At 38.5% G+C, this 23,488-nt stretch overlaps 1 protein-coding gene across 1 annotated transcript in view; it reads left to right on the top strand.

Moving 5' to 3' along the window:
* PRKG2 (protein kinase cGMP-dependent 2) overlaps nucleotides 1-23,488 on the top strand; it is a 127,788-nt gene that overhangs the window by 69,959 nt on the left and 34,341 nt on the right. Inside the window, exons 12-14 of the mRNA XM_070372983.1 lie at nucleotides 1,767-1,903; nucleotides 4,842-4,931; nucleotides 7,430-7,571. Coding sequence (XP_070229084.1) covers nucleotides 1,767-1,903; nucleotides 4,842-4,931; nucleotides 7,430-7,571 — 369 coding nt within the window. The remainder of the gene's footprint in view (nucleotides 1-1,766; nucleotides 1,904-4,841; nucleotides 4,932-7,429; nucleotides 7,572-23,488) is intronic.

Below are 23,488 nucleotides of genomic sequence, written 5' to 3'. Positions count from 1 at the left end.
ATTGAGAGTACAGTTTTCACTCTATTTTATAATAGTGGGTGTGTGCTACTAAATAACTTGTAATAATATAGCTGCTATTTCAGCTGCTATGCCACATCCTTTTGTGACTTTTTTTCTTGAGGGCAGCTATTGCAGAATGTACCAAGTAACTTTCCCCAGAGGCTATAAAACATAAAATGTGTATTTCTTAGCAGTAACACTTATGTATACTTATACTCATGATGCATTAACTCTATATAAAGCAAACAAAAATGTGTCCAGTGAAAGGGTCACAGAGATGAAATCTTTAATACCGTAGTTTCATTTCTTAAATAATTCCTCTGCCATGTCTGTATTTGGCTTTCATGGTCCTATTTTTGGGTTGCTCAAAATTTTCTATCCAAATTAAAAAAAAAAAGAAGTTGAATGCAAGGAGGTGTTTGAAGAGCAGCCTTCTGTAGTGCTGATCAAGACAGCTGGGAATTTATAGTCTGATTTCAGCTGCATCTTCCGTATCACACCCTTCTGAGCTTTATAATTGGCTTCTAAAGAGTAGCAGAGCCGTGCAGTCAGATGCTCTGAGGAAACTATGGAACGGTGACCTGTGACTTTACTGGGTAGAGATAATGCTGAACCCTTGGTGACTTCTGAGCCCTTCCTTGCCCAGCAGATCTGTAACCATTCACTGTCCATTAACCTTGGGAACTATGATGACACCTCCATCTGCTGGGTGGCCTGGGTGTGAGCTGATCTGAAATGCTACCAGGAGACTCCGAATAGTACACTCTACACCAAGTCAATACTTCATCTCTTTTGGTCAAAGAGGGGCAGAAATGATTTCTTAATAGGCCAGAGAGTTTGTAGTGTTTCTTATGCCATATGGAGGGATAAGAGAGCCATGTGCTGTATTTTTCATCAAAATCATGGCAAATGATTGAATTAACAATGCTGAGGTTTGTTTTGATATGGTTAGATAATAATAATTGAAACAATAATCCCACCATTGATTTGAAAGTCTGGGCATCAACTAGTGGCAAACTCTGAGTGAAATTGAGGGAGCAACCAACTCTGCACAATTTCATTATTTGTTGAAGATAGTCTGCTTATGGAATTTTAAGCCTATCTGAATAAATACCTATTGAATTTTAAAAATTTCCTTTTAAAGGAAAATCCTATTTGTCCATCTGAAGCATGGTCTCCAATAGAACTTTCTGCACTGATGGTAGTGTTTGTATCCACGTGTCCAATAGCGTAGCTGCTGGCTAGACGTGACTAGAGAGCTTTTGAAATGTGGACAGTGCAAATGAAGGAACTGAATTTTTAATTTTAATCAATTTAAAATTAAATAGCTTTTTGTGACTAGTGGCCAGCAGATTGGATCATACAGATATGAATCGTGGATTAAATAGGTTTTATTTGAAACTCAAAAAAAGTGACTATTACAAAAGAGCAGTTTTTGGCAATTCTGGACCAAGCTTTTCATGTCATATACTCAGAACCAAAGAGATTTCTATACACTCAAACTTCCAACTAGAATATTTTTCTTGTTTCAATACAAACATTCTAGAACCATGTTCCAACTATGTGAATTCTTTTGGAAATTACAATGAAAAGGAAGTGTGTACACCTGGATACAATTCAGCTTCTAGAGGGATAAAGTGGTGAAAAGCTTCCATGCTATTTAGCTGTGAAAGGATTTGAACTCCTGCTGGTTCACATGTTTTACATAGATATTGCAGATCTTTCCTAGTAAGTTCATTTTGAGGGCTCGTTCTCTTCTCCTCTAGGTTAAGGTGAAAAATGAGAACGTTGCTTTTGCTATGAAGTGTATAAGGAAGAAGCACATCGTTGACACAAAGCAGCAGGAGCATGTCTACTCAGAAAAGAAGATCCTGGAAGAGCTATGCTCACCCTTCATTGTGAAGTAAGTGAGCGTTTCGCTCCCAGAATTTTAGCATCTTAGGTTCTTCTTTGGAGTGCTTCTATGCAAGCGGACAGAGGAGGAAGAGGAGGCCCTTCTCTGAATTCTCCAGCCTAGTCACAGCGACAATACATAAAATATTGGAAGTCTGAGAACTGAAGTCAGAATCCAGATTTTTTTATTCTTGAGTAAACCCCAGGAAAGTGTGTGTGGGTGTGTATGTGTGTGAATATAAAATTATTGTTTTAATAAATTGAATTACTTATTTAATTCAGACCTAATGCAGAATTGGGAAGCAAGGATTCATGTAGAACCCCTCAGGGGACGTGCTGAGTTGAATTTCTGCAAAAAGTGGCATTTGGACACATTTAGGCTGCCGGTAGCCGGTCCCTGCAGTTGTCAGCTGCTTAGTGGTGCCTGACTCTTTGCGAGCCCATGGACTGTAGCCGGCCAAGCTCATCTGTCCATGGAATTCTCTAGGCAAGAATATTGGAGTGGGTTCCCATTCGCTTCTCCAGGGGATCTTCCCGACCCAGGGATCAAACCTGGGACTCCTGCATTGAAGGCAGATTCTTTACCATCTGAGCCAACGGGGAAGCCTGGTCCTTGCAATGCCAGATGCCAGAAGAAACACTTCCCTACAGTTCCTGTTCTTTCTGTAGCTATGACCAGAGTTTAGAACAGAAACATATTCTAAGCCATGGCTCTCTTGTGAATTCATGGGTTAGTGGTGTAAGCCAGTTAAGGCACATATTTTCACACCTATTTTCATGCCCCTAGAGTGTAGTTTTAGAGATTTCTAGGTGAGGTAAAATGCCACTGTAATGAGGAGAATTTATGCTTTTTGATCAAATGCCTTGAGAGAGTCTTCCTGCCTATCCATATTCTCAGACCCATATTTTTTCAAGATAAAAAAAAGTCTGAACCCAAGCAATACTGGCAATAAAGTCATCCAATTATTTTTATATAAACTATGTGTCCCTCCCCTCTTTTAATCAATAATTCATTAAAAACTATCATGAACAGCTTCAGGGCATGGATTAAATTTTATTCATTTTTTCATTTCCTGCCCTTTGCAAAGTAGCTGGCATAGAGTAGGGCAATACTCATATTAAGAATAAATGTTAATGACAACATTTATTATTGAGAAAGTAACATGTGCCAGGCAGTCTTCTAAGCAAAATTTTAAAATATATATCTTATATATATATATTTAAAGTGTATATTATATTATTATTATATTTATATTGAAGGTAAACGTGAATGTTGCTCAGTCATGTCCGACTCTGTGATTCCATGGACTGTAGCCAGCCAGGCTTCTCTGTCCATGGAGTTCTTCAAAAAAAAATACTGGAGTGGGTAGCCATTCCCTTCTCCAGGGGTTTTTTCCAACCCAGGGATTGAACCCAGGTCTCCTGCATTGCTGGCAGATTCTTTACCAGTTGAACTATCAAGGAAGGCCATATTTACATTATATTATATAATTTATATGTATCTTGTAATTTATTTATATTGTTTATATAAAATAAATAATATAATTACATATAATCAATATGTAATCAAATGAATATACATTTGTTATGATCCTCAAAATAAAACAGATAAATGTTATGATTTTCCTTGTTTGACAAGAGCAGTGAGAAAGCTGATGTCACTTAGCTAACGAATGGCCAGTCAGGGACTCAAGCCTAGGCAGCTTGGATCCAGAGCCCATACCGAAACACTTCCTAGATTACTTCTGCTGTCTGTACATGGTACGGCTGTCCTGCTGTCTGCATTAGCCTGGTGCTAGGGAGACATGGGCATCTCTTGAGTAAGACCCAGAAACTGCTTTCCCCCAGCATTGTAATATGGTGCCCTGCCCACATCCCACATCTGGATTGAGACTGCCATTCCTCCAGCTTCTGTGAGTCTTGCCAGCTGGGGACTCTGACTAATTCTCTCTCCAGCCATTGCACCGAGGTAAAGAGACCCACCTGGCCCCATACTCTTTCTCCAGGTACATTCTGCATCGAGTGATGGTTCAGGTCCTTGAAGCTGAGGCTTTTGTAAAATTACAGGCCAGCTCTCCCTCTGCCCAAGTCTGCTTCCTTCCTCCCCATGGGTGTTGGTCCCAAGAGCATTTCCCACTAAACTGACTGCTTACAAATTTCTGTCTTAGGGTCTGTTTCGTAGTACCAACTAGAAGACATAAAACACAGGCATGAGTAACTGTCATGCAAAGTGAAAGTGAAAGTCGCTCAGTCATGTCTGACTCTTTGCAACCCTATGGACTGCATATTCCATGTAATTTTTCAGGCCAGAATACTGGAGTGGGTAGCCTTTGCCTTCTCCAGGGAATCTTTCCAACCCAGAAATCGAAGCCAGGTCTCCTGAATTGCAGGCGGATTCTTTACCAACTGAGCCACAAGGGAAGCCCAAGAATACTGGAGTGGGTAGCCTATCCCTTCTCCAGTGAATCTTCCTGACCCAGGAATTGAACCAGGGTCTCCTGCATTGCAGGCTGATTCTTTACCAACTGAGCCATCAGGGAAGCCCTGATATGCAAGGCAGATCTTAAAGGAGACCATGCAGAGATCTCAGGATCTGGGGAGGAAGGGAAGGCTGTATTTAGTAGGGGGGTTAATGAGCTACCTAATCAGGAAGGTGGCCCCAGAGCTTGATCTTGAGGGGTGGATAACACTTTTATTACCATGGAACTGAGATTAAGAAAGTCTGTGGGTAGCGTGAAGGGGAGTCCAAGTAAAGGGATCAGCAGATGAAAAACCAGGGGAACAGGAAGGATCAGAGTGTTCAGTGAGCATCCAGTGTCTTTGTCAGATGTTTGGAAGGAGATGAGGACCATCCTTCAAAAAGTTATTGATGATGCTTTTAAGCAAACTTGAAGACGTTTTAGAACGGGATTTCTAATAATAATCGTGTTTTTCTTTTATTTTCACAGATTATATCGCACCTTCAAGGACAATAAGTATGTATACATGCTTCTGGAGGCCTGCTTAGGTGGGGAGCTGTGGAGTATATTAAGAGACAGGTAATGAAAAAGAATTATATGCAATAACTTTTGTCTGTTCCTGCCTGGCCTAAAGGATGCTGTATTCATGACTATTTAAAGAAACATGAAGAAAGTCACTAAGAAATGAGTCTAAGGGACTTCCTTGCCTCTCCAGTGGTTAAGACTTTGCCTTCTAATGCAGGAGGCACAGGTTCAATCCCTGGTTGTGAAACTAAGATCCCAGATGCCTCATGGCCAAAAAAACCAAAGTGTGAAACAGCAATATTGTAACAGATTCAATAACGACTTTAAAAAAAACATGGTCCATATAAAGAATCTTAAAAAATGTCTTAAAAAAGAGAAATGAATTTAAGAACAAATTGATAAACAAGTCGTAATAGTGATATTTTATGAGCTAACATTGTAATCATGTAATAGGCTCCCTGTACCAGTAGTCTCTGTCATTCTCGTATTAGAGATTAAAGAAACCCAGGCTTAGCGTGTCAACCATCCATATCACATGATTAATATGAGGCAGAGTATAAATCCAGATGTTACTGACTCTGAATCTTGAGAAGGGAGATGACGAAAGGGGTGGAGAGTGGTGAAGTTGGGGCTGAAAAGCAGAGTGACATGTCTGCAAAGACTCAGCTTCACAAAAGGAATGATTTCCAAACAATCAAAATCATAGGTGTTCACTGAGCTCCACCTCCATACAAGGCTTCTGAGTTGACGGTATGGGGGTTTTCTAAACAATGTACACTTTTCTAACCCAAAACCATGTAACGTTTTCCTCCAGTGAGTTTGGGTTATATTTTGGGAGATAATGTAATATATAATTTTAAAACATTCCATTATTTAATGTGGAAAATAAATATGATGAAGAAGTTGGCAACATAAGTAAATGTCCAGTAAGTGTTGTGGGCACTGAGCTCAGAATAGAGGAAAGAGAGAAAAATGTGATGGCCGTGAAAGGCCTTGAGCTAAACTCTAAGGACAAAATTTGGAAAGACAGTAAGGAAGAGAACTGATTTAAGAATCAGGAAAGTTGGAGTAGGATTAGGTCTTTTACTTGCTGAGTGAGAGCAGAGTTTGAATAGAAAACGGCAACAGAAGAGGTAGCTTTGCCTTAGGTTGTGGCGGTTAATGCCAGGTCAGACATTTAGGCAGCATTCCCTGGGCCAGTGGTTCTCAACCCTGGCTTCACCTCACAATCTCACGGGAGCTTTAACAAAGTAAAAATGCTGTGCCCTGATGCCAGACTTTTATTTGGTTCATCTGCAGTAGGGCCAGAAAATGATTTTTAGCTGCCTTTCAGGCAATTCTAATGTGCATTCACGGTTGAAAATCACATACCTACCTAATAACAGACTTTTGAGCATCCAAGCAGAGATTTATCTGTTGTACTAGGAACATACTGATGGATGGATCAGGATGAGGTAAGCCTGGATGTGTTGAGACTTGCATGATACCTACAGAAGCATCTGCATCTCCCATCATTGCTTTAACAGGCAAATCTTTTTAGAATATCTATTTAGTGGTGGTAGTTCTTAGTACCCGTTAGGCACTTTGCCATGTCCATAAAACAGCCTCGTTAAGTCAGTAGTAAACCCATTTTAAGACAGGTATCTGAGGGTCAGAACAGCCAAACAACTGGCCTGAGGATTCAGTAAGGGGAAGAAGCAGGACTCGAAGCTGGTTTCTCTCATTCCAAAGCCACAGCTTTCTACTATGTGCGGTACTTAGTCGCTTCAGTCATGTCCGACTCTTTGCAACCCCATGGACTGTAGCCCGCCAGGCTCCTCTGTCCATGGGGATTCTCCAGGCAAGAATATGGAGTGGTTTTCCATGACCTCCTCCAGGGGATCTTCCCAACCCAGGGATCGAACCCATGTCTCCCACATTGCAGGCAGATTCTTTACCATCTGAGCCACAAGGGAAGCCAGAGTGTAATAGCTTTCTATTATACCATGCAGCAAATCACCACCAAATTTTAATAATTTAGCGTGTAAACCTACACACAGTGCTGGCACAGGGCAACTCTGGTATCATCAAGGTGCACCAAAGAGGAAAGAGTTATGACCCTGTTTCTACATGGGTTATATTACAAAGTATACAAACAGGAAATGGAAATGAGCACTGGACTCATTTTAGTCAAGCAATCAAGTGCAGTAGTCTGGTTCAACCTCTCCCTTGAAATAGTTGCATTTTCTCCAGAGTTTTCCATAGTTGTCTTTAAAAAGTCTTGTTTTCTTATCCTTTCCATTTTGTATGTTTGGATGTGATTACCAGAAACAATTGTTTGAATGTAGACATTTTAATTTTAGTAAATTTTAGTAAAGTGGTTCTTGTTGGCATCAAGCATTCACCTAAATTTCTTTATGATCTGATTCATTGATGCTATGAAGTACTTTTTAGTGCTAATGCCTTATAAAGCATTTATATTGCATAAATATATAATATTATAATTGACACCTAGAATCTGCAACCAGATTCTTAAAACTAGAGTTTTAAGAAGGAAAACGGTTTCGTTGCAGAGGCAGCTTTGATGAACCCACCTCCAAGTTCTGTGTTGCCTGTGTGACAGAAGCATTCGATTACCTGCATCGACTAGGTATTATCTACAGAGACCTGAAACCAGAAAACTTAATTCTAGATGCTGAGGGCTATCTTAAATTGGTAAGACAAATTCTTATCCTGTGAGATATTTCTAAACATAAAGTTGTGCTGTAGTTGCAATTCTTTTTTTAAAAAACTTTTATTTTAAATTAAAAAAATGTTTATGTTTAATTGGTGGGTAATTGTTTACAATGTTTTGTTGGTTTGTGCCATACAACACTGTGAATCAGTCATAAGTATACATATATCCCCTCCCTCTAGAGTCACTCTCTCACTCCATCCCCCGCACCCCCAGCTGTTCCCACTCCTCTAAGTTGACACAGAGCATCAAGCTGAACTACCTGGGTTATACAGCAACTTCCCACTAGCTCTGTTTGGCACATGGTAATATGTATGTTTCAAATGCTAGTTTCTCAGTTTGTCCCACTCTTTTCTTCCCCCGCTGTGTCCACCAGTTGGTTCTCTATTCCTGCACTGCAAATAGGTACCTCAGTACCATTTTTACAAAGCAATTATCTTTTAATTTTGGTTCACTTGTTATTTTTACTTTTCGAGATATGGCCTTTTAAATCAGCATACTTAACACAGGGAATGATGTTACAAGCACATTCTTTCTAGCCTAAGAACTGAATGTTTCAACCTGCCCCCCGACTAGGATCCAGATAATAGAATTGCTTTAAAATTGGATTTTGTTAGCATTATTAATGTTAGCATAAAATGTTACCATTTTAATGTTTTGTTAGCGTTCTTAATTTTTTATTGGAATATAGTTGTTTTACAAAGTTGTATTAATTTCTGCTGTGAGTCAGTTATACACACACATATATCTACTCTTTTTAGATTCCGTTCCCGTATAAGTCATTACAGGGTATTGAATAAAGTTCCCTGTGCTATTCAGTAGGTTCTTATTAGTTACCTATTCCACATATAGTAGTTGGTATGGGCTTCCCTGGTGGCTCAGACAGTAAAGAATCTGCCTGCAATGTAGGAGACCTGAGTTTGATCCCTGGGTCAGGAAGATCCCCTGGAGAAGGGAATGGCTACCCACTCCAGTATTCTTTCCTGGAGAATTCCATGGGCAAACATGACTGAGCAACTAAAGCGTTCACCTTTTTTTTTTCATCTGTCAATCCCAGTCTCCCGTTCTATCCCTCCCCTGCCTCCTGCCATGGTAATCTTGTTTTCTACATCTTTGACTAAGCTTCTGTTTTGTAAATATGTTTATTTGTACTGTTTCTTTAGAGTCAACATACAAGCAATATAATGTGATACTTGTCTTTCTCTGACTTACTTCACTCAGCACGACAATCAGTAGGTCCTTCCATATCACGGCCAATGGCATCGTTTTGTTCTTTTATATGGCTAAGTTATATTCCACTGTGTATATGTACCACACCTTCTTTATTCATTCCTCTATTGATGGCCATTTAGGTTGCTTCCATGTCCCGAATACTGTCAATACTGCTGCAATGAACATTGGGGTACATGTATCTTTTTGAATTATGGTTTTCTTCAGATATATGCCCAGGATTGGGATTGTTTGATCATATAGTAAGTCTGTCTTAGTTTTTTAAGGAATCTTCTTACTGTTCTCCATAGTGGCTGTACCAATATGCACTCCCACAGATTGTGTAAGAGGGTTCCCTTTCTCCACACCCTCTCCAGCATTTATTGTTTGTAGATTTTTTGACGATGACCATTCTGACCAGTGTGAGATGATACTTCATTATAGTGTGATTTGCATTTCTCTAATGATTAGTGGTGTTGCGCATCTTTTCATGTGCTTCTTGGCCATCTGTATGTCATTAGCATTTTTATAGAATGATTTTAAATAGGTTTTAATAGATTTCTGCTACATAGAGGGATTGGCTGTGAAGAATAAGAAAAGAAGATAGTATGGCTTCTGTCTCAAGATAGCTACTGTCTGAAGAAGGAGAAAAGATGCACATATGAATGTTGGTAGTTTAAAAAAATATTTTTTAAAATGATTCTAAGGTCAAGCAGGGTTGAGAATCAGAACACAAGGTCTGATTCTATAGGTCCCTTAGGTATAGAGACTTTCCTTGTCATGCATCTTTGTAATGGATACAATGCCTAACGTGAAGCCCTTTGCATGTCACAAGACAGAAAAAAATGCTACCATTCATGTAAACTGCATTAGATACAAAATTATAAGAGAACTGCATGCTCAGTCGCTTAGTCATGTCTGGCTCTTTGCAACCCCAGGAACTGTAGCCCACCAGGTTCTTCTGTCTATGGGAATTTTTGGGGCAAGAATACTGGAGTGGGTAGTCATTTCTTCTTCCAGATAAGAGAACTGGGTGGTCATAATTGAGGAGAAACCAGGCATTTTGGACCTCAGGAGGGAACCCCATTAGGAGGGGGAACCCAGGCTGATTTTAACTGTGTCCATCTTGTCAGGAGCTCAAGGACATTAAACCATGCCTGAACTTAACATTTACAAAGATATTAAAAGGTTCTCATATCAGAACATTAATAATAGCTAACACTTAATGTATAAAGCTACTGTGCTGAACATTTTGCAGTTAATATGTTTAACAACTGATAAGATAGGTTTTATCATCCATATGTTATAGTGTGCAGTTTAGCCTTAGGAATTAAATTTATTATGTGTAGTTGCTAAGTGATTTCTCTCCATAGTAAAGGAGTAAAGTAAGTTCTTTCCTCTGAAATCTGGCTAACTTCCAAGAAATGTTTTGATCCATTCAAGCTTTACTTTTTCTATGAAATACAGCTTTGAGAACTGGTGAGGTACTAACTCAAGGCCTTGATCACTTGTCTTCTTCACAATTCCTTCATTGGCTATGCCTCTTACAACACTTTAGACAAGGCTTTTGGAATATTCTAGAAGTAAAATAATCATGAGGGATGCAGATATCCATTAAATTCATTCTTTTTTAATACCTGTTTTTAAGAAATCGGGCATCATATTCTGCCTTTGTAGGTATAGAGGTCTGTAAGCATCTCTTCTGTAGCCATTGTAATCCATCCAGCTAACTCATTTGCTAACCAGCCAAATGAAGAGTAATAACTAAAGCTTTTAGAGATTAAGAAGTGTTCAATATTTCCATTTCTACCTATATATCAAGCTAGATATAATATACTGATTTTCTCTTACTACAAAAAGTCTCAAGTACTGGAAGAAACATGAAAAGCAGTATTATATGCGTGGCTGAGTTTATAAGACAACATTTGGATTCCCCTGAGGCTGAGAACCAAGCTTGGGCTGTAGTGAAGGGTGGAACTCAAACACTGACTCTCCTGTCTTGCGGTCACCCAGCAATCCTAGGTGGCCTAGAGAGGTTTTATTTTAGTTGCTGTACCCTCCGGGAACAGGAGACCAAGTTTTGGACCCGGGCAATGTGGGAAGTTGAATCAGAGAACATTGTCCAGAGCCAGGAATCATATAGATTGTGCTCTCAGAGAAACAGGAAAAGGAGGCAGGGGGAATCAAATTTCTAAAGGCAGAAAGACATGCTTTTCTCATTATTGGTCTCTTGGTAGAGGAACCAAAGAGTCTGCTCTAAGAATACTTGGCCATAGGCCGGCTTTCCTGGAGTTTTGGGTGCCCAGTCTTTCAGGATGGAAATGCCCAAGCAAAAATTTAAATGAAAAGGGAGCCATGTTGGTAGCATGACCAAGTTTCCAGGAACAAAGTGTATTTTCTCTGGAAGAATGTTCTCTCAATTCAAGTTACAGAGAATTCCCAGAGATGAACTTCCAGGGAATATAAACTCATGCCAATAAAATAAAATAAAAATATGTGTGAGGCAATAAAGTGCCAGGAGCATTATTTGGCAGGAATGTAAGAGTCTCATAAATCAGAGTAATCAGATACAGAATGTAAAACAAATGTGTCTAAGTCTTTTAAAAGTAAGAGAGGAACTAACAAATGAGTAAGGAACAGAACCTCTCAAAAAAGACCTAACCTGTTTAGAAAAAACATCACAAATAAAACTTCTATTAAGAAATTCAGAATATCATAATTGAAATTAAATATTAAATGGAATTTTCATTAATGGTGGAAAAGCTTGCATTGGACTAATCTTGCTGAGGTTAATTATGATACATATATAAAAGTGTATGAAAACATTAGAGAGCAACAAGAAATAGACATTCAAACTTTGAAAAAAAAGAACAGCACTGGGTGAAATCCACATTAATACAGCTGTTCATTTCTAAGCACTCGTTGGTGTATAAGATATGGAGGATAAACCTTTAGTTAACATTGTTTCTAACAGTGAAATATTGAATATTTTCTATTTAGATTGTGAACAAAACAGGATTATTTTCTTTCACCAGTTTTTTCAGCATTATAACAGAGATCTTAGCAAAATAAATGAAACACAAAAAAGAAGTGAAAGGCCAAAAATTAGAAAGGAAGAGGCTACCTGTCTTTATTTGAAGACAACACAATTGTTTATGTAGAAAACCATGAAGAATCTACCAACAAATTCTGGAAAGGAAAAATAAATTAAGCAGAATTACAGGTACAAAGTCAATATACAAATAAAAATTTATTAAATAATTTTTATGTGCTAGCAGTAAATATTCAAGAATGAAATTAAAATGCCATTTGTGATATCAAAAATTATAAAATAACTATGAATAAATTTAATGTGTAATACCCCTACATTGAAAAATACAAAATTTTGTTGACAGAAAACTAACTAATGGTAAAATATACTATGTTTATAAATTGTGTAACTCCATAGTTGATAAGCTGTTCAGTCTCCTCCAATTGATGTACATATTTAAGGCCATTGCAATAAAAGGTAGAACAGCTGTTTTTAGAAACAGAGATATTTATTCTAAAATTTACAAAGAAATGCAGTTTAGGAAAGTCAATAACCACTTTGAAAAAAGAAGAAGAAAAAAGGAATTTATAATAACTGATGATATTATAAAGCTCACTATAAAGCTGTAGTAATCAAGGCAGTATGATAAATGGCTTAATCTAACAGAATAAAGTCCAGAAATAAACATATATAGTTAAATGATTTTAGGAAAAGGATGAAAGGCTAGTTTTCTCAGCAAGTATTGCAGAAACAATTGGATACACATGGCAACAGAAAAGGAACATGACTTGCACTTTACATTATATAAAAAAGTTAAATCAAGCTGGATCATGGACCCATAAAGCATCCAGAAGTATATGTGAACATAAGATGATATATTTACAACATGGGATAGAGACTTCTTAGAACACAAATAGTAGTAAGGATAAAAAGTTCAGGTTACTACAACAAAAATACCATAGAGTAGGTGGCTTAAACAACAATTTATTTAGTTCTGGAGGCTGCGAAATTCAAGGTCAAGGTGTTGGCTGATCTGATGTGTGGTCAAGGCCAACTTCCTGGCTTACAGACAACTGTCCTCTGTCTTCTTTGTATGGAGGAGAGGGGGAGAGAGAGAGAGAGAGTGCTCTCTTCTGTCTCTTCTTATAGAGCTACTAATTTCTTCATGAAGGTTTCACCTCATGACTTAATTAGCTCCCAAGGGCTTTACCCTCAGATACTATCACACTGAGGATTAGGGTTTCAACATACAAATTTGGGGGGAGGGTCACAATCATGTAGTCCTTAATAATTAAGCTTCATCAAAATTGTTTTAAGTTTTTGAGAATGTTTTATTCTCAAAATCAAAATACATTGTAAAGAAAATGAACAGTCATGCCACAAGCTGGTAGAAAATACTTGCAATGTATCATTACATGACAAAGGACATGTATCCAGAAATATATAAAAAACTCAATAATAAAAGACAATCCAATTGGTAAAAAATGATCAAAGATCTTGAAAAATTACAAGGGAAGACATAAGAATGGTCAATAAGTAATATCAGTCAGATCAGATCAGATCAGTCACTCAGTCGTGTCCAACTCTTTGCGACCCCATGAATCGCAGCACACCAGGCCTCCCTGTCCATCACCAACTCCCGGAGGTCACTCAGACTCACGTCCATTGAGTCAGTGATGCCATCCAGCCACCTCATCCTCTGTTATCCCCTTCTCCTCTTGCCCCCAATCCCTCCCAGCATCAGAGTCTTTTCCAATGAGTCAACTCTTCGCATGAGGTGGCCAAAGTACTGGAGTTTCAGCTTTAGCATCATTCCTTCCAAAGAAATCCCAGGGCTGATTTCCTTCAAAGCAAATTAAAACCATAAGGATGTGCCATTTCACACCCACTAGAATGACTATAATTTTAAAGGTTGACAATACCAAGTGTTGTGAGGAAATTTTCCTAAATTTCTAGTAGGAAAACAAAATTAGAAAACTTTTTGAAGAATAGTTTGTCAGTTTCTCATTGAGTCAAACACACCTATTCTATGACAAGAAATTCTATTCCTTGGAAGAAATTTCACTCCTTGGTATTTATCCAAAAAAATTGAAATAATGTTTCAAAAATTTTGGACAAGAATCTTCATAACAGCTTTTTCCTGAAAGTCCCAAATCAGAAAGAGCCAAAATAATCATCACCAATTGAAGGTATAAATGTATAGTAGTGCATTCATTAACTGAACTCTTCTCAATAGTATAAAGCAATGAATTAGTATGGACTTCCCTTGTGGCTCAGCTGGTAAAGAATCCACCTGTAATGCAGGAGACCTGGGTTCGATCCCTGGGTTGGGAAGATCCCCTGGAGAAGGGAAAGGCTACCCACTCCATATTCTGGCCTGGAGAATTCCATGGACTGCATAGTCCATGAGGTTGCAAAGAGTTGGACACGACTGAGTGACTTTCACTTTCAACTTTTCAACAATAAATTAGTATAGGTAATAACATGAATAAATTTTAAAAAGCATGTTGAGCAAAAGGAAGACACATACAGAAGACTAGCCTCTAGTAGCCTGTTTATGATTACATTTATTGAAGTTGTAGATTAGATGGTAGAAATTAATACAATGGTAGCCTCTGGGAGGATCATTTCACTGCAGAAGGGCAGGAGGGAACTTTCTGAAATAATGGGAATGTCTGTCTCTTGACCATATGGTGGTTGTGGTTACAAGACTATAATCTGCATCAAAGTTCAATGAATTATACTCCCCAAATCTGTGCATTTTATTGCTTATAAATTATACATCAATTTGAAAAATGGAAAGGTTAAATAGTAGATGATTCACAAGTAAAGAGAAAAATCAGTGAATTGAAAGATAAAATTTCAGAATAAAGCATAAAGGCTCAAAAAAGATTGAAAATAAGAGAAATGAAGAGACTTGGAGAATAGAGCGAGAAGTTCTTAAAATGTTCAGTTGGAGTCCAAGGTAAAAATATAGAGAATGAGATAAAAATACTTAAAGAAATAATGGCTGAGAATTTTCCAGAAAACATTTCCAAATAAAAAAGGCCATTCAGGTAAAGGAAGTCCAAAAAATCCCAACTGAGACAGATTGTATTTATTGTAGATTCTGCTTTTGCATAACAGATCTTTCCAAAATTTAATGACTTACAACAGCAAGAATCCTGGTTGAACTCTCACGGTTTCTGCGGTTCAGGAGTTTGGGAGTGGTTCAACTGGATGGTTCTGACTTAGGGTCTCTCAGGAAGTTTCTGTCAAGTGTTGGCTGGGGCCACAGTCACCTGGAGGCTTGACTCAGGCTAGAGGATCTGCATTCAAGGTGACTCACTCCTCTGGCTGGCAAACTAGTGTTGGCTGTTAGTTGGGGACCTTAGTTCTTTTCCATATGAATCTTTCTCTTTCTGGATCGAACGTCCTCAAGGCATGGTGGCTGGCTCTCCCCAGGGTGAGTCATTTGAGAGACCTAGGAATAGCTACACTGCCTTCCAAGATTCAGAGTCACACTGGCACTTCCCTATGTCTTCCATTGGCCACGTGGGGCCAGCCTGATCCACTGTGAGAGAGGTCACCTCTGAATACCAGGAGAAGGGGATCATTGAGGCTATCTTGGATGTTGGCTATTATAATATGGTGCAGAACCAAAGCTAAGAGAAAGTTTTAAAAGCTATCAAAGAGAAATAACAGTTTGCACATAAAGGAGTAAAAATTATACTTTCAGTTGATGTCTCAACAGCAGCCATAGCAACCAGGATGCAATGGAATAATATCTTAAAATTGTGAGAGAAAATAACCAACAAACTTGACTTACAAATCCAGAGAAATTATCTTTCAAGAGGGGTGAAATAAAGGCATTTTTCAACAAAGATAAAGAGTTAACCACCAACATCCAAAGCATGTGCTTGAGGGAAACGGAAAATCCCTGATGAAAGGTCTGAGATGTAGTAGGGAGTGGTGACTGTAGAAAAATGTAAACGTGTGGCTAGATTTTTCCAAATTATGCTATAATGTAATAATTATCACTGCTGCTGCCACTGCTAAGTCGTTTCAGTCGTATCCAACTCTGTGCGACCCCATAGACAGCAGCCCACTAGGCTCCTCTGTCTCTGAGATTCTCCAGGCAAGAATACTGGAGTGGGTTGCCATCTCATGAGAAAATGCTAAATAACTGAAAAACAGCAGCGTGTAAGCTGAGAGTAGGTGTAATTGGAATCGAAATGGAAGAAGATGTCAGTCATTTTAAAAGAAGGCAACAAAGGAGAACAGGAAGCCTAGAAAAAAAAAAAAAAAAAAAGCAAAGAGAAAACACAATCGGAAAGGAGAAAGAAATCTAATGTATGTAAATAGACTTCACTGTTTAGATAAAAACCAAACACTGCCAAATAGATTCCAAAAATAAAAATCAGCTACATGAGGTTTACAAGAGACAGACCAGAACATGAGGGTGCAGACAGGTTGAAATGAAAAGGATAGAAAATAATATGTCTGGGAAATATTCAACAAATCGAAAAGCAGGTTTCATTATGTTGGTATCAGGGAAGAAGTATTTCTAGAGATAGAGAGGGTTACCATATGATGATAAAGGGTTCATTTTACCATGATGATGTAAAAATCCTGATCTTTCAATTACCTATGAAAATGCTTCAAAAGTAAGAAGCTGAATGACAGAACTCGTAAGGAGAAATGAACAACTGTAGGAAAATATGACTACCTCTCACAGAAATTGAAAGAACATTCAGACTGAAAATCACTAAAACTTTAGAAGATGTGTACAACACGGTTAATCAAGTTGATATAATTGATTTGTAGAATATTGTTGCCAATATTTACAGGATGCCATTTACCACATTTGATCATATACTGGATCATCAAGCAAGTTTCAGCAAATTTAAAAAAAAATAGAAATTGGGCTGGCAGTCTAGCAGCGCTTCTTCTGCTAGAAGGTCCTGAGGGGGTCGCAGTAGAGATGAGGGCAGTGCAGTCTAGTGGTGTAGTGCCCAGCATGTCAGGAATGCACATCTGGGTGGACACTGGGCAGCCCAGACTCAGACATTAATGAACTTGAGGATGAAAGACTCCGTAAAGGATGACCTTGGCCTTATTCTTCAAATTTTAATAAGTGGCATTTTCATCTCCCTTTATCATTTCTTAGCAATATCAGTGAGAGGTCAGATATCTAAGGACTATAGTAAGAAAGGCTTCCCCTCACCCCCAGAAAAGACTAACCAGCTAAAGCCTGGAGAAAAGACTTAAGTAGGAAGAAGGTCTGGATTTTCAAAGTGTCTCCTTAGAAACTACAGTGAGGGATGAAGACTTAACTCTACTCTTCTTCCCTGATTCATGATTGAGAATGCCACACTGGTTCAGTCCCACAAGGAGCCCATGTGGTCCAAGCTGTCTCCATCGGGAAAAATACTAGGTTGGAGATTAAGGATTAGCAGATACTACTAATGGACCAAGGAGATTCTCACATCACTAACACTTATCTGCCCACCCAATATTTTCCTAAATTTTTCTTTCAAGGCCGAAGGAGAGCTTTTGAAGGCAGTTGTGATCGAGTCCTCCTTCTGGTTATCATGAATGAATCAGAGTTGATACTAAGATGTAGGACAGTATTTAAAGAATTAAAAAATGACCTTGTTCTCAACCCAAGCAGAATTTATACAGTAGCTAGCCTTCTGCAGGAAAAACTTTGTTGTAATACAATAAATCTCAGTTGTCTTTCATCAATAAATGTTCTGTATGATTAAGCTATTTAACTCATTTGAATAATACACCTCATGTGAACACAGAATACCTTAATCTTATTTCTATTGAGTATGGTATAAGAAAACACATTAAAAAAAAAAGAAAACACATTAAATGTTGATATTATTACCTATTTCTTTATGATCTTTCTGCCCCTCTACCTTGATTGCCTCATAATATCAGACTGTGCTGCAGTATTTATTGCTAGACTTAGTACACTGCTTAGCATAGAAGAATGAATGAAAGGCCGATGAGGCAGTTTGCTCCTCACTCCCAAAATAAGAACATAAAGGTTTTGTTCAGTGACATCAAAGTATGTAAGATAAAAATCAATAATGAAATTTAAAAATCAGGAAGAAACCACTAAAAAGATTCATCTTGGTAGAATGTTAAGGATATTTCAAAATAATTCAAGGATCAGTGAAGGAGAGATTTTAACAAGATTATAGAACCAAATTGCACAATAGAGAATACTACACATCAATACATATGTGTTGCAACTAAATGATAGTGGGAATAATGTTTATAACTTTTCATGTTTCAAGTAGGAAATAAAGAAGGCTAAAAATGAACTAAATATGCATTCAACTTAAGAAGATGGAAAAAGGGGAAAAAGAAAAGAGAAGGAAAAAATAAAGAACATGAATTAATTAAACATAAAATAAAAGGATACAGAACCAGGATGTTTTGGAAAGACTAATAAAACTAACAAACTGTGAAAATACTGAACAAAAGAAAAAGAGAAGTATTACAGATAAATGCTATTATGAGTGAACATGACCATAGTTATAGCAGAGATTTACATGGATTCGAAATTATTTGAGCAACTCTGTTGCTATATATAATGCACTATAAGTGTGTGTATATGTGTGTGTTAAGTTACTTCAGTCGTGTCTGACTCTTTGTGACCACATGGACTGTGTACCCACCAGGCTCGTTTGTCCGTGGGATTCTCCATGCCCTGCCCTCCTCCAGGGGATCTTCTCAACCCAGGGATCGAACCAGCATCTCTTTTGTCTTCTGCATTGGCAGGGGAGTTCTTTACCACTAGTGCCACCTGGGAAACCCTAATATAGTATACAGTATATATAAATGGTTGGGGCCTGTGAGAGTTCTCTTCCTGGTTTGCAGATAGCCATCTTCTCTGTGCCCTCACATGTCGGACAGAGAGAGAGGTCAATCATCTTTCTTCTGTTTTTTTTTTTCCCTAAGGGCACAAATCCCATTCATGAGGGCCTCACCCTTATGACCTGATTACACCCAATGACCCCTCCTCCAGATATTATCACAGTGAGGACTAGAGTTTCAAGAGGAATTTTAGAGAGACACAAACATTCAGTCCATAACACATGAGATCTAGAAAATTTACTTCAAGGATTTTCAATATTAATCTTATGCAGATTCTTTAGAAAACAGTGAAAGATAATTTCCATCTTATTCTATAAAGCTAGTGTAAACTTGATTCTTCAAACAAAAGGCCTAAGGAAGGCAAATTAATGTCCAACCTCACTCATGAATTAAATGTAAAACTTATAAGCAAAATCTTAGCAAACTGAATAGTACAATTAATGCAAATCATAACTAAGGCTGGCTATATCTCAGGAAAGCAAGCATTGCTTTTAACATTAAAAATTTTATCTAACCAAGTCACTACTTAATAGATTAAAAAATAAAAACAATTACATATAATAATTACCTCAATAGCTACAGAGGCAATTTTGATGTTTCTACATTCAGTCATGATAAATTCTCTTAGCAACTAGGAATATAAATAAATTTTATTAATCCAGTGAAAGATACCTAACAAAAATTTAGAGTAACCATAATGATGAAACATTTGAAGTTATGCTTTTAAAAGTCGTGGTATAAGTACTTCTATTTTACCAGAGGTTCTACCCAATGCAGTCAGATATAGATAAAATTTAAATAAAGATCGGAACATAAACAACAAAACCTATTTTCCCATGTGACATGATTAACTGTAGAAATCCAGAATATAACAGCAAATTATCAGAATTTAGCAGAAAGTTCAATATGGTTGCTAAATGTGAAATTAATAAAGCAAGAACTCAGTGTATTTTTAAATACCAGAAGCATAGTTGATAAATAGGAATACAGATGCCATTTACAAAAAGCATACATATCATATAAATAAACTAAGTATCTAGGAATGAATCTGGCAAAATGTGTAGAAGCTTTATTGAGAAGCTTATACGAAGTTATAGAAAGATACTAAAAGACCTAAAATAATAGATTCATTCTCTCTTCTTTAGGGCACAGAGCTAGAGCATCCTCCCCCATCCCCCACCTTTTGTATGGCTCATTGTGATGGTGTTTCATAGTTCTATCTCATGAAATGTGAGCTGACCTGGGCTGATGGTGTGTGGTGCAGCTGACTTCTATTCAGTCCTTCTGGCTTATAGCCAATGAACACAGCCGACTGGAGGTTGGTAGAGCCCTCAGATGGAAGGAGTCTGTGTCCCTGAGCTACTACTTGGAGATTTCCCTACTGCTCAGGAAAACCCATTATGTGAGGAAGAAGGAAATTAATGTAGAATTTAAGGGTTTATACTTTCCTGATGTTTGTTGCTGTGGCTAGCATTACCCTTACTCACTCAGAAAGATGTACTAAGTTTAAAAATAGGAGGAGTCAACATTCTAAAGGCATCAGTAGTTTCCAAAAGGATCTGCAGATTTGATTCACTTCCAGTGGAATTCCAGGAGAGCTTTCCCTGAAGCTTAGCAAAAGCTGATTCTAGAATTTATACAGACTGACCAAGGGCCAAGAACAGCCAAGACATTTCTGAGGGCAGATGAGAACATGGGAAAGGGGAACTCTCTCTGATATCAGAACAAATTATAGTGCTTTAGCTCAAATTACTAGCGGGGCAGCAGTGCAAATTAAAATCACAATATAATACGGTCTATAAACCACTAGACTATTCAGTTCAGTCGCTCAGTCGTGTCCGACTCTTTGCGACCCCATGAATCACAGCACGCCAGGCCTCCCTGTCCATCACCAACTCCTGGAGCTCACTCAAACTCATGTCCATTGAGTTGGTGATGCCATCCAGCCACTTTCCTTCCAAGGAGTAAGCGTCTTTTAACTTCATGGCTCCAATCACCGTCTGCAGTGATTTTGGAAAAATAAAGTCAGCCACTGTTTCCACTGTTTCCCCATCTATTTGCCATGAAGTGATGGGATCAGATGCCATGATCTTCGTTTCCTGAATGTTGAGCTTTAAGCCAACTTTTTTGCTTTCCTCTTTCACTAGAGACCTCTAGTCTTTTCCAGGTATGACCTAAGGCAATCCCATATGATTTTACAGTGAAAGTGAGAAGTAGATTTAAGGGACTAGATCTGATAGACAGAGTGCCTGATGAACTATGGACGGAAGTTCGTGACATTGTACAGGAGACAGGGAGCAAGACCATCCCCAAGAAAAAGAAATGCAAAAAAGCAAAATGGCTGTCTGGGGAGGCCTTACAAATAGCTGTGAAAAGAGAAGTAAAAAGCAAAGGAGAAATGGAAAGATATAAGCATCTGAATGCAGAGTTCCAAAGAATAGCAAGGAGACATAAGAAAGCCGTCCTCAGTGATCAGTACAAAGAAATAGAGGAAAACAATAGAGTGGGAAGGACTAGAGATCACTGCAAGAAAATTAGAGATACCAAGGGAACATTTCATGCAAAGATGGGCTTGATAAAGCACAGAAATAGTATGGACCTAACAGAAGCAGAGGATATTAAGAAGAGGTGGCAAGAATATACAGAAAAACTGTACAAAAAAGATCTTCACAACCCAGATAATCACGATGGTGTGATCACTGACCTAGAGCCAGACATCCTGGAATGTGAAGTCAAGTGGGCCTTAGAAAGCATCACTACGAACAAAGCTAGTGGAGGTGATGGAATTCCAGTTGAGCTATTTCAAATCCTGAAAGATGATGCTGTGAAAGTGCTGCACTCAATATGCCAGCAAATTTGGAAAACTCAGCAGTGGCCACAGGACTGGAAAAGGTCAGTTTTCATCCCAATCCCAAAGAAAGGCAATGCCAAAGAATGCTCAAACTACTGCACAATTGCACTCATCTCACAGTCTAGTTAAGTAATGCTCAAAATTCTCCAAGCCAGGCTTCAGCAATATGTGAACCATGAACTTCCAGATGTTCAAGCTGGGTTTAGAAAAGGCAGAGGAACCAGAGATCAAATTGCAAACATCCACTGGATCATTGAAAAAGCAAAAGAGTTTCAGAAGAACATCTATTTCTGCTTTATTGACTATGCAAAAGCCTTTGACTGTGTGGATCACAAAAAACTGTGGATAATTCTGAAAGAGATGGGAATACCAGACCACCTGACCTGCCTCTTGAGAAAGCTGTATACAGGTCAGAAAGCAATAGTCAGAACTGGACATGGAATAACAGACTGGTTCCAAATAGGAAAAGGCGTACATCAAGGCTGTATATTGTCACCCTGCTTATTTAAATTCTATGCAGAGTACATCATGAGAAACGCTGGGCTGGAAGAAGCACAAGCTGGAATCCAGATTGCTGTGAGAAATATCAATAATCTCAGATATGCAGATGACACCACCCTTATGGCAGAAAGTGAAGAGGAACTAAAAAAGCCTCTTGATGAAAGTGAAAGAGAAGAGTGAAAAAGTTGGCTTAAAGCTCAACATTCAGAAAACTAAGATCATGGCATCTGGTCTCATCACCTCATGGGAAATAGATGGGGAAACAGTGGAAACAGTGGCTGACTTCATTTTTTTGGGCCCCAAAATCACTGCAGATGGTGATTGCAGCCATGAAATTAAAAGACGCTTACTCCTTGGAAGGAAAGTTATGACCAACCTAGATAGCACATTCAAAAGCAGAGACATTGCTTTGCCAACAAAGGTCCGTCTAGTCAAGGCTATGGTTTTTCCAGTGGTAATGTATGGATGTGAGAGTTGGACTGTGAAGAAAGCTGAGCGCCAAAGAATTGATGCTTTTGAACTGTGGTTTTGAAGACTCTTGAGAGTCCCTTGGACTGCAAGGACATCCAACCAGTCCATCCTAAAGGAGATCAGTCCTGGGTGTTCATTGGAAGCACTGATGTTGAAGTTAACACTCCAATACTTTGGTCACCTGATGCAAAGAGCTGACTCATTTGAAAAGACCCTGATGTTGGGAAAGATTGAAGGCAGGAGGAGAAGGGGACGACAGAGGATGAGATGGTTGGATGACATCACCTACTCAATGGGCATGGGTTTGGGTGGACTCCAGGAATTAGTGATGGGCAGGGAGGCCTGGCGTGCTGTGTGGTTCATGGGATGACAAAGAATCAGACACGACTGAGTGACTGAACTGACTGATATAATACTTAATGGCTTATTCGCTCATGTCCGACTCTTTGCAACCCTTTTGGACCACAGCCTGCCAGTCTCCTCTGTCCTTGGGGATTCTCCGGCAAGAATACTGGGGTGGGTTGCCATGACCTCTTCCAGGGATCTTCCCAACCCAGGGGTTGAACCCAGGTCTCCTGCATTGCCAGCATATTCTTTACCAGCAGAAAATCTTATAGGTGGCAAAAAATAAAAGTTGATGTCACTAAAGGATGGTGAGGATATAGGGCAATAGCAACTCTTAATCACTGCTGCTGGTGAAGGAGTTGCTTACATAGTCCCTAAGGAAATTAATTTGAAAATGTGTAGTGAAGTTGAACATACCATAGCATTGACCCAGAAGTTCTACCTTACACATATCCAGTAAGCAAGATGGGAAATGATGCTAATAGAAACTTTTCTTTGTGATAACACACTAATAGATATAACACAAATTTCCATCTATGGCATCGTGATGGGAAATCATTTTTCAAAAAGTTTAGAACATTTATCGCATATTCTTTCAATGGTGTGTGATACAGCAG

The sequence above is a fragment of the Bos mutus genome, chromosome 6, assembly GCF_027580195.1.
Source record: "Bos mutus isolate GX-2022 chromosome 6, NWIPB_WYAK_1.1, whole genome shotgun sequence".
Classification (NCBI taxonomy): Eukaryota; Metazoa; Chordata; class Mammalia; order Artiodactyla; family Bovidae; genus Bos; species Bos mutus.
The sequence above is the reverse complement of the archived record's forward strand: the minus strand, read 5'-3'. Positions and strand labels throughout refer to the sequence as shown.